Here is a 12,312-nt window from a genome sequence, read left to right as displayed (position 1 = left end):
TTTTTCTTTCTGTCAAAGTGAATCTTTCGTGATATGTCACTTGCAATTGTTTAGATTTGCACCCTGGCGTGCCGATTTGTCAGGGATAAAATATTTTGTCATGTCGCTCCGGCATTCAAGTACACTAAGCTTGAATTTGAGAAACGCCAGATTTCAAACCCTTCGTTGTTAATGAATTATGCATGAAATCAAGTTAAATGCAGCGACCAGATCCAAGCGCGAGATTTGTGGGATTATAACTTTCTTTGAACATGGGAGATTGATATGGATCAGAAAATGTGTGTATTTCTCTGCTTTAGGCACGCGGGGGCTTGATTTCTTCACCTCTTAAAACGCCAAAAGCTCACATGCATGTCAGCTTCGGGGGGTGGGGGGGGGGGGGGGTTCGCACACTGGCCCATTACCGGCCCAGGGCTTCTCCCCACCTAGGGACACCATTACCTCGATGGGCCTATTGGGTATCAATCCGGGACCCTACTCTGTGAATGAGCTTCAATGGAATACAGTCTAGCCAAAGTTTCAGTCATTACAAAATATCATTATTAACACCTGTCAATAATTGATAGACAGTTATAATAAAACACGATGGAATTTCCAAAACTGTGTGTATAATAAACCTGTCAGTGTGGTCGCTTACGTTCATTGAACCAACTCGCACAATGCAATGGTTTATTTACACAAGAGATTAAAACATGGAAACATTTGTTGAACGCCAAATCTTGACAGGATTAAACCATGAAAGAAGAATTGTCAATTATTTGTGTTACAGGCTTTACGTTGAAGAATTGTCAACTCTATTGTCATATAGAGCAAGGATTTTGCTCGATGGTTCAGACTTGTCAAATTGAAGTCATTCTTAATTCGCCGCCATTTTGATCCCATTCTTCTTTCAAAGGAACGTTTTCAAAGGAACAAAAAACTGTGATGATCACTTAGTAGAAAACATCCCTTGAAATATTTGTGTCTGAAATGTTTTGATGAAAAATTAATATAAACTAATTTCCGTTTTAAAGGCAGTGGACACTATTGGTAATTGTCAAAGACTAGCCTTCATAGTTGGTGTATCTCAACATATGCATAAAATAACAAACCTGTGAAAATTTGTGCTCAATCGGTCATCGAACTTGCGAGATAATAATGAAAGAAAAAACCACCCTGTCACACTTAGTTGTGTCCGTTTAGATGGTTGATTTCGAGACCTCAAGTTCTAAATCTGAGGTCTCGAAATCAAATTCGTTGAAAATTACTTCTTTCTCGAAAACTATGGCACTTCAGAGGGAGCCGTTTCTCACAATGTTTTGTACCACCAACCTCTCTCCATTACTCGTCTTCAAGAAAGGTTTTATGCTGATAACTATTTTGAGTAATTACCAATAGTGTCCACTGCCTTTAACTTCACAAAATGGCGTGCCGACGTATAAGGAAAACCGTGCAATTTCGAGGCATTTTAGAACAAACGATTTTCAAACGCTTTTTCAGATCAATTCGCCCTATCCAATGTACTATTATGTTTAGACGAGTTTATATAGCGTGAACCCTTCAAGTCCCCGGGACGTCACGATACCCTTTTCCCACGTATACGGATTATGACCAACCCTTCTCGTCCGTACTTGAAGCGCCTCCTTAGCCATCTTGTCACATATTACATTGCTGCTTCAAACCATTGTTGCTTGGCAACAGCTATAGTGAGATAAAAATGAAGCCTTTTATGCAAGATTTCCACTACACTGGATTGATTGATTCTCTTCTCTATATATCGTACGTGTCAGACGTCTAGATTGAAGGGTCTGAGACTCTGTATACACGTTCTGAAAAGTAATGACAATATCTTTGGCTGAACCCCACCAGGGCTTCGCTCCTGGACCCCATCATCCAGGGACCCTCAGGCCGACCCCTGAGCCGTTGTTGGCTTGGGTTTTATTCGAAGTAGCTTTGGATAGATTGCATAAGACACTTTACAATTCAAAGAAGGCCTACTGCGTTTATGAAAAAAAAGTCATCGACATTTTAAATCTGATTTGAGAAGCGGCAGTAACGTTTCTCAGATTGGGTATTCCAATGGCAGATTAACTGTGTTTGTTTCCAATTCACTTAACCTTGTGTCTTCCACGAATTGTGTGTACGACTTCGCTGGTTTTGTGCGACTCTATACGTTTTTTAAAAATAAAAGATCATAATTTAAACCATAGGCCTAGGGGATTATTTCGTAATTATTTCCTGGCCGTTGGGAACGCAGTGTTTTCTTTCCAACTTACCTCACAAGGTTGATCATTGGAATAAGTATTATGACAATGTAACAACCATAGTAATGCGAAAACGATATCTAAAACAAAAGTGTGCTTATTATTGATTCATGTCCCACTTATTATGAGCTATCTTTTTTTCCATCTACGAAACTTTGTAAAACTATTTTTAGAGAGGCAAAACAGCTTTTCTTGATGACATTTCTGGTCAACTATAAAACGATATTTTCTGCTTAAATCTTTCCTAAAGCCCCTGAATACAGCGCTTTTGTTATTATCTGCATTATTTCCATGACTTGCACACGGCATTCTTAAAGGAACACGTTGCCTTGGATCGGTCGAGTTGGTCTTTGAAAAACGTTTGTAACCGTTTTTTATAAAATGCATATGGGTAGAAAGATGTTGTAAAAGTAGAATACAATGATCCACACAAACATGCCTCGAAATTGCGTGGTTTTCCTTTTACCTCGTCGACTAACACGTCGGCCATTTATGGGGGTCAAAATTTTGACTCCCATATGGCCGACGGTGATAGTTCGCACAGTAGAAGGAAAACCACGCAATTTCGAGGCAAACTTGTGTGGATCATTGTATGCTACTTTTAAAACATCTTTTCAACCATATGCATTATATAAAAAACGGTTAAAAACGCTTTTGTTTTGACCAACTCGTCCGATCCAAGGCAACGTGTTCCTTTAAAACACACCACATTGGTAAACTGTTGCGCCAATTGAACTAGAGAGGGCGGTATTTTATGTTAATTGCTTGCGTTCGTCGCCGGGACAACCCATGTGGGTGTTTTTGTGTGTGTGTGTGTCCGACAGGGGGAACACACTAACGTAAACTAAACTGCTCAACAAGTGTTTTTGGTGGAAAGTAAATTGTGTTTTGCTATTTACAAGCTTTACAGAATTGAACTATAATAGGCTGTCTTTGAAGAGTTAGTTTCGAAAGATGGCCGCGGTAAAGGCATTTCAAGGTGCTCCATTTGGAACGCAGAAATCCCGGTGAGTTTTATTTACTTTTTTAACGACCGTCGTAGTGTAAAGTGGGTGGGATGGGAGCGAGCGCCCGGGGGTTGTGTGGATGGATTGTTAATTTTTAATAATTGCATTGGATGAGTACAAAAGTTTATTTAACCACAATAGTTCCTTCATCTTGATCGAAATGAGGTACAGACTCCACCCCATGAAGGACTAAACTCTATGGTGAATCCTCGTTTGATTTGATCTAAACAAAAAAAATCACTGATTGATTTGAATTTGAGAACGGTATATCAATTCAATTTCATAATACATTTTATTTAGTCTGTTGTTTTCTTTTAGATTTTATGTTAAGTTATGCAATACATGTTAATTCCTTAGCTTAACTTAACTTAATTGTTCAAATGGACCATTAAAATAGAACATTAACTTAAACAAATTGTTTACAATCTATAGTTAGTATGTATTTTAAAGGCCTTTATTTGGTGTTTAGATATATATTTGGGGTGAATAAATAACATTGCCAGTGGAAGTGCAATGGAGACTGATGTCCTTCTGAGTAAAGTTCACGCGAGTGTACTGTAGGCTATATCACTGGTTTGAAAATGCTGTTTATTTGAACTGGTAGTCAGAGTAACTTATTTCTTGTTATTGTTTATATTCCAGATTTGATGTGTCGGGAGTACATCCACAGAGTAAAATGCCTGGAACCTACACACAGGTTTGGTATGACAACAAATCAATGACTCCACTGGTAAGACAGCAACTGTAGGATTAGTTGTGATAAAGTAACCCTCCTCCTGACGGCCGTCGTTATCGCGAGAAAGGAAAAACACAACAACAAAAATATATATATATATAGATCATAGTTATCCGAGGCTTAAGAAAGATATTCGTTGACCAGGGGTGGATTTAAAAATAGTTAAGACTTGTCTTATCTCGCGTAAGGACAAGTTATTTGTCCTAGTTTAGGACTAGCCCTTAGGTTTTTAATAAATCCTAAATAGTCCTAGGACTAGTCCTAAGTTAAGACTATCTTTGTAAAATCATAAAGCCTATAAATAAAAGCTGCATTCAGAGCAACCCTTATCATTATTTGCTGACAAAAGGCACACTATGAAATTGAGCCCAGGGCCATTGAGCCCCTTTGTTGTTGACTATGAAGTATCGGACCTCCGCTTTGACATTCAGGCCACTTTTGTGCCTGATGCCTCGATTTTGAAAGGGCAAAAGCACTGAGGCGTTTCGCTTTGTAAAGTGCACGTTTATCAGGAAAATGAAAATTCTTTTGGAACATTTTTTTTTCTTCAGAAAAGGAAGCTTGGACCGGGCACTTATGCTGTAGAGGTCGGAACATTCAGTGAGAATGCTGTAGATCGTCGAGCCTCTGGGCCGGGATGGGCAAGGGCATATGAGACAGCTCGCATGGCCGCCTTGCCTCACCTTCTCCATAAGGATCAGTGGGAGAAGAAGAAGTTGTTGGTAAGAGGAGAAAAGAAAGGTCTTGACAGGCATGCAACTTTTCAGCTCATCAGCTGATTTTCTCTTTTTCGTTTCAAAATAATGCAATAGAAGACTGAAAAACACTGTAGAAAAGGTGATTGGCCATTTCCTCTTTTTGTGTGCAATAAGAAAGTTGCATGTCTGTCTTGAGGAGTTGAAAGTGATAACAGTAGTTTCAAATCACTCAGAAGATTCTTTCAAGCAAAAATGGTTGATTAACCAAACAATGATGAAAAGAACTCAAGTTGTTAATTTCATCATCTTTCAAGAAGTTCTCAGCAGACTAATGGATAACTTATCTTCTCCAGGGATGAGCAAATTTTCCTATGATCTGAATTCAGACTTTTTGAAAGTCTGCCTGGTAAAATGATAAATATTTTTCTCCACATTTATAAGTCAGGCTCTTTGATCTACTTCTCGGGTGCTGAGGATACTACTCCCAAAATCTCCTTAATCTATAACTCCAGTGGTACTTAAATGTGGAAGTGCCAGTGTTTCAAGGTACCTCCTTATATCGGAATCCCAGTTTCAGACTTTTTTGTCAGCAGTGACTAACACCCCTGCTTCCCCATAAACAGGTTAGGAATCTGGGACCAGGCACATACAATATCAAAGACTTTCTTGAGGCAATGGACAAACAACCAAGAAGTACACGTGGAATCTGCCAGACCAAAGAAAGAAGATTCAGAGGAACAGCAACGGTGAGTACTTAATTTGTTCTTTAGAATGTTCCACTTTTTCTCCTAAAAAAGATTTTACCATTCAGTGGTGTCGATGGGACGATTAACCAGCATACACAGATTTTGAGGTGGATGGTGCATGCGAAACCAAACTTCATGGCTCTGATACTGTAAGCAAAAATTGGTGCTTAAGCAGAGGACTCCGCGTTAACATCAAGCTTATTTCACTAGTTAGCAGGGAATTTTTGCTTAGTGCATGTGGGTACTCCACGTTTACTAGGAATTCTTCTCTTGCACAGCTACATTGTAGCAGAAAAAAAATTGCAGAGACTGAGAGAGAGACAATAAATGCAGCCACTTATCTATATTTTTGTTTTGTTTTCTAGAGTCAAGTTCCAGGGCCAGGTACCTATGGTGAAGGTGGTATACCTCACTCAGCTGTCGAGAAGAAATCCAAAGTATCAGCCAGTACTATAGGTCTACTAGACGCAGGGTCTTCAACACCAAGACATCTTCCTTCCGTGGTAAGTTATTCCCGCAAGCACCAGTTAAGATTGTAACACTGAATTTGTAGAATATTTGAACATATTGTTGTCTTAAAGCCTGAAATTAAATTTCGACCACTCTTTGTTTTGACAGGGATGCGAGTTGGGGCCTGGAACATATCAAACTCAAAGCTTCACGGATGAACTTGCCAAGAAAGTCACCAGCATCAGAGGTCCCTATGATCTGTTTACTGGGGACAGAAACGCTACTATTAAAACAGGACATCTTGCCAAAACAGTAAGTAAAGTTGTTTTTTGTGAAAGCAACTAGGCGTTTTCCAAACCTAGGTTTTGGACAACAGCTGCAACCTCCCTGCTATGGACCAAAAGAATGGAACACTCTTTAAAATCACATCAAGGATGCCCAGACTTTACATTATTCAAGAAACTGCTTTTTACAAGTGTATTGTAATTATTGAAAACAATCAAACACGTTAGATCTCTGGCTATGCCCCGTGTTCATAACGGGTTGATGTGGCTGGCTGTTTCTCAAACACGTAGCCGCGTCCTTCGCAAGTTCAGCTCTGAGCTGCAAGTAAGGACGATTAGCCCTCACAAAATTATTATTATTAATTTCATTTATCTGTTTGTAGTGCCCTTGAACAATTTCTGTTGATTTTTGCGCTATATAAATATCTTCTGATTGATTGATTGCCCTCTTTCTCCGCTGTAGGGTCAGCATAATTTAGGACCTGGTCAGTACAACCTGAAATCCTTTGCAGGGAAGTGGGATGATGAACACCACTCATGGCAGGGAAAATTCGGCAAACATTCCCAGTATCCTGAAAGACCTTCAGAACGCCTCAACTGCTCCACTCTCTCACAGTGGCCCAGAAGTGGGGTGAGTGTTTGTTTGTTTTATTTGTTTATTTGTTTAGATGATCTTTCCGGCAAAGAAACTTGGCAAACACCCGCAAGGGTATATGAGCACCAAGCTAGATCCACCATTCGCTGACAAAGTACTTTTTGTAATTAAAGTGACTTGGCGGGACAAAACTGTGTGACATGCATTTTTTTTTTATTCCCCAACTTCATAATAAGGTCTTTAAGCATAAAAAGGTGCTTAGCACAAACAAATACCTTCCCAAGTCAAACCCTATTTGTAACACTATTTTGTTTCAAAATTATACAAATATTATTGTATAAACTTTATAAATTGAAAATTGTATATCATCTTACTCCAGTCTAGATAAATAGTTTAATCATTCCTTAATTTGGTGTTCTTATATTATTAAAATAAATGTGAAATCATGAGTGGGAATTCAAAGTTCATGAGAAGCTTGACAATAATGAGCATTATGGCTCTTCTTATTCCAGAGTGAACCAGGACCAGGCCATTACACTGCCAGGGAGTTAACCAGAGTGGAAGGCAAGAATCTACCGCCATTTATTTCCTCAGCTGAGAGATTTGACAAACGAGCTCGTAAATTCTTCACAGGCCAGAATGTGAGTGAAGACAAGATAATTTAGGGTTGAATGCAAACTTAAAAAAAGCGAACATTCGATTCAACCACTCCCATAGTATTTGTTGTAAACTTGGGGAAAAAGTATAAACATGTGTACAAGGGCTGACTAACATACATAATCTTTAGACTAATTTTTATTTATTTTTATTTTTTATTCTGGTTTATTTATTAACTGCAAGCAGGCCGAAAAAGTACATTTACAAGTAAAAAATAGTTCATATATGTAAACAAAAATGTAATGAGCTTTTCAGGCTTTTCAGTCAAAATTCTTTATAGTTTTCCCATGGGAAACAAAATCGGAAATTAGACTAAGAAGTATATCATGCCTGCCTCACATAATGATACGGATTGAAACCCAACCAAACTGGGGTCAACTGAAGTAAAAGACAGGGAAAGAAACCACTGAGCCAACCTTAATGCTCTAAAACATCATCATCTTTAAGATGAGGCAACAAAATAACATCACACAAACAAAATTGGTAAACCTTGTGAACAACCAAAAGTTAATTCTTCAATGAATTTTCATTTTGAAACAGAATCCTGTTGGAGCCGGACGATACGACTTTCAGCGTCATGAAGACGCCCAACATCGAAACGGTCACCAAAGTGTATTCAACTCCAAAGTCAAACGAGAGAGAAATACACGAGACAACATGATGCAGTAAGTGATAGTTTTGAATCTTGCATGCCATTGTAGCACAGGGTCAGTGTATGAGCTGTTTCAACAGGTTTGCAGGCCAAAGCAATTCCTTGTTTTCGTAAGCGTCGATTATTTGCTTGCGATAAGCAGAGCCATGAAAGTGGGCCCTGAGCACACCACCTGTTCTTTTCAGAACCACCAAAAGTCATAAACATAATGAGCATAATGGGTTATGCCCCATTTACAATTCTCCTCAATACTGTTCTTCGTATGTTATTTTGATAATCTGTTGGGATGGAAGTAAGTGTCTTGAAATGAAAATGAGAATAATCTAGATTATGTCTTGGGATGAATTGCACTTGATTTCATGCATTCATCGCTGTGTGTTAAAACCCTTTAACAAATTTCCAAAGTACATTACAGAGTTTCTCAACCTGGCCGGAGTGGCCTCTGCTCTAGCCACAAATAACAAACAGGCATGGGACCCGCCCGACTCAGATGCTGGTCCCCGATGCTGGTACTCTCTACCAAATCATATTCGCAACATCAACTCACTCCAGACTAAATTAAAAACTCATCTGTTCTCTTCATGTCCATAAACTGTCCATTTTGTAGCATTCTTTAGCAGTGCATTGTATCATTTGAAAATGTGCTTTACATGTCTTACTGATTATCATTATTATTATTTGTGAACAGAGAACGAATCCGAGCGATAAACCTACGCCCCGAAGATAAGACGGATCTGACAGTACAGAAAGGAGAGGACTACATCAAAGCGAGACGGGTCATCTATACGCAACAGTAATCAATCTATAGAATGTAAAGTGTTATCACTAGTAAAAGTTTAGTCAATGTGGATAGGGGTGTAGGACAAGGGAAGGTTTGGGGGCTACCATGGGGAATTGACTGCAGGTCATTGCCACAAGGAAAGTTCCAACTTTTAACCGTTTACATCGAAGGGTTCACAAAAGTTGGTGAATTTCTGTATATTCAGCATTTAAAATGGCAAGTGCCATGTGAACAGAGAACAGACAGTGTTTCTAGGGGGAAAGATGCTCCGGTGGTCCACTCAGGCCCGGTTCATACTTCCTATGAATGAGAATGCAATACAAATGTTGACGTCACAAATGGCAACGAATTGTTCGCAACAGTTGAACTGTGATCATCTGCTGCAAATTTTTCGCCACCAAAACAGCCATGTGACGTCGACGCACTCGCAGTAAGTATGACCATGGCGTAATGCAGAACTGCCAACTCTTTCTGATTCTGCAGATTATACAACCAACCTCCAATATTTTGATGAACAGATTTTAAAATTTCCCCGATTATGGAAACTTTGTCCCTAATGTGTTGAATGCAATCTCAATGTCCCCCTGATTGTTGTACACAATTTCCCGGATTGCAAGATTTAAATGTTGGCAGCTCTGCTAGTGTAATATTCATCTGTGGAAAATGAAACCTCATCCCCCTCCCCTCCTATCCAGCCAGGTAAACTACTCTAAAATTAATAACAACACAAACCGACACTGAAGTGTTACAAAACGTCTTGGGAAAAAAGATGAGCCTTTCTGCCCAGCTGTCAAAGAAAAGTACCTGACAACATTGTGTTAGTAATAATTTAATACCTGCATGAAATTTCTCTGTCAAAAACATTAATCCATTTTTTATACAAATTTAAAATAAAATATCAATAGGTAAAGTGGCAGTTGTTTATAAAGTGGCTCTGATATAAACACCAGCTGCTTATGATTAAGTTTTTCATTTTTCATCTGAGAGAGGCAAATTTTTACTTTGTTTTTCATACAGAAAAAAAGACGCCTTTCGGTAGAATATTTTAGGGTAAAGTGTCAGTTATTTGCTCCTCTGATATACCCACTGGGAGGAAAAGTTTTAGCTTTTTTTCAGAGAATGGCAAATTTTAATTTTGTTTTTGGTCCAGATAATATTAATATTTCTGATAGGTACCTAGGGAGTTTGATGCATGTGTATGATGCCCAGACGCGTTACTTATTTCCTGCAACAGGCATGAAATTTGGCCCTTGGAAAAAATAAATAGGAACGTTCGAATGAACATATGGTGTATACCTACATGAACATATGGTGTAGAATTTGATTGGCTTTTCAGGCGTTTTAATAAGAAATTGCTTATTTTTCTGAGGGCAAAAACTAAGATAGTAAATCATATATAAGTAGGAAGAGTATCATGCATGTTGTGAGGCAGTTTTCTCCCTCATTAAAAATCCACTTCTGTGTGCGAAATTTGACAATTTCTACAGAAACATTTTATGTGGCGATTGGATGCATTGGCTACGGGGCATGAAGGCAATTGCACCTGTTAAGTATCAGGCCACAGTTCTAAGCTAACAATCTGAAAAAGGGAACAGAAAATTCTGACAATTATTTTGCAAGGAGATACTGGCAGGCTCTTAGGCTGATGTTTGAAGTTAAACAAATAAGCATTATGCAATATCATGAACAAACTGTGATTGGAGATGCAATATTTTGTAAAAACTATATAAATATTTAAAAATGTAAATAATGTATTTATGGTTGTATAATTTACTGCGTAATCAACTATTCCAAAGATTTTGAGTGCTTTTTTTATTTTATAGTAGTGTTTTTTATGTTAAAAATGGTCAGAGATATCAAATTATTCGTTGTCTGAGAGATCAAATTAATCTTTGTCTGACACCCAGACTACAGCACAATGTCCATTGTGTATTTCTAATGTAGTGACGGCACTGTTCTATTTCCATTTGGTCTAATGCCTTTCAGACAAACAGGACCAAATTTCATGGCTCTGCTTACCATAAGCGAAGTATTTGCTGCTTATGGAAGCAGCAAATTCCGTGCCTAGTTCAAGTGTATTTCACGAGTAAGCAGTGAATACCGCATGATATTAGGCAATCTTTGCTTACATAGCTGGTACATAAATTTAACGCTTGCACAGTAACAGGAATGGTTATTACAAGCGCAGAATTGGGCCCTGCATCACAAAAGACAACATTATACAAATTTATGAACAAATCATTTCACTGATGAAATAAGAACTATACAATTTATATTCAGCAAGTTTCTTTTTTATAATGCACATTGTTAATTATGCAGCTTGACCCTCAATTTTTTATATATATGTTTATTTTGCTTATAAATATTTAAAGTGCTTTTTGATACAAATATTTTGTTATCATTTTTTTTGTGAGGACTCACAGACGCAAATTAAACCCTTTATTGAAAGTGCTTGTGCACTAACAAGAGATGCATTTTAAATGCAGCAAGCCTGTGGGAACGAAAATGTCATCTAATCATTATCCACTTGAGTAGAGTAACTTAATGATGCAAACGAACGGCTGTACTTTTTTGTGTATAGTCGTCGATCTCATTCACTACTCAAGGGATTATCATGATTATTATTGAGGAATAGAAGCTGACCGTCTATCTATGCAATATTATAATCTAATAAAAAAGTCTGTCTTTGAATATACATTTTTTGCTGTAGTCAATTTGTTTATGTTCATCCCTAATAAATTAATTAAAATTTACCCAGTTTGTCTTCTCTGTGGTTTATTCCTTAATAAATGGATACGTGGAGGTTGATACACTTGTTAAAAACAGATGATCCAATAAATAAAGGATGAATGTCACCACGCTTGAGGGCGCAGAAATGCAGGGCTATTTCAGTCTTTTATCTGAATCCAGACTTTTTCGAAGTCTACCTGGAAATCAAAATTGCTGTACTTTTCTCCAAAATAGATAAGTTGTAATATTTGATCACCTACTTTAGCCTTGAGGATACTGTCCCTCAAAGCTCCTTGGAATATATAACTCCATGGGTTATCAAAAGGTGGACATGCCATCATTTCAATGTACATGTACATGTACCTCCTAAGATCTAGATCCCGGTTTCAGACTTTTTTGTCAGCAACGACTCTCACTCCTGGAAATGACAACTCTGGTTGGATCTTTTAATTAATCCACTGTCCCACAGGTTGTTGGCAAACCATTCAATAAGACCTTAGGCTTAGGCTGCCAACAGCCACAGAAAGTCAATACAGACAGACCCAAAGCTTACCAGCTGTTGGACACAATGACTTCTGGCTGCGACTCTGGCTAGATCACTACATCTTCCAATTCTTTATTGTCACTGGAGTGACAGCCAAAGGAAATCAATCAAAACATATCCCCAAAGTTTAGGCTGTTGGACAGAATGACTTTTGACTGAGATTCTGACTGAGATTCTGACTGAGATTCT

The 12,312-nt window shown here is 38.2% G+C and overlaps 1 protein-coding gene across 1 annotated transcript; it reads left to right on the top strand.

Annotated features, from left to right (window-relative positions):
* The first annotated feature begins 3,060 nt into the window (after positions 1-3,060).
* Positions 3,061-11,602, top strand: LOC139946365 (ciliary microtubule-associated protein 2-like). Its single transcript, XM_071944004.1, has 10 exons — positions 3,061-3,250; positions 3,893-3,980; positions 4,538-4,708; positions 5,308-5,430; positions 5,796-5,933; positions 6,049-6,192; positions 6,628-6,795; positions 7,272-7,400; positions 7,957-8,081; positions 8,757-11,602. Exons 1-10 carry the CDS (start codon positions 3,198-3,200, stop codon positions 8,863-8,865), a joined length of 1,248 nt encoding a protein of 415 aa, XP_071800105.1. The 5' UTR covers positions 3,061-3,197; the 3' UTR covers positions 8,866-11,602.
* Positions 11,603-12,312: the final 710 nt, after the last annotated feature.

The sequence above is a fragment of the Asterias amurensis genome, chromosome 13 (assembly GCF_032118995.1).
Source record: "Asterias amurensis chromosome 13, ASM3211899v1".
NCBI lineage: Eukaryota > Metazoa > Echinodermata > Asteroidea > Forcipulatida > Asteriidae > Asterias > Asterias amurensis.
This window is presented reverse-complemented; position numbering and strand designations above follow the sequence as displayed.

Coding starts and splice junctions, on each gene's coding strand:
- LOC139946365 (XM_071944004.1), top strand. CDS start 3,198: ATGGCCGCGGTAAAGGCATTTCAAGGTGCTCCATTTGGAACGCAGAAA. Junction 6,193..6,627: donor CAGGACATCTTGCCAAAACA/GTAAGTAAAGTT, acceptor TCTCCGCTGTAG/GGTCAGCATAATTTAGGACC. Junction 6,796..7,271: donor CACAGTGGCCCAGAAGTGGG/GTGAGTGTTTGT, acceptor TTCTTATTCCAG/AGTGAACCAGGACCAGGCCA.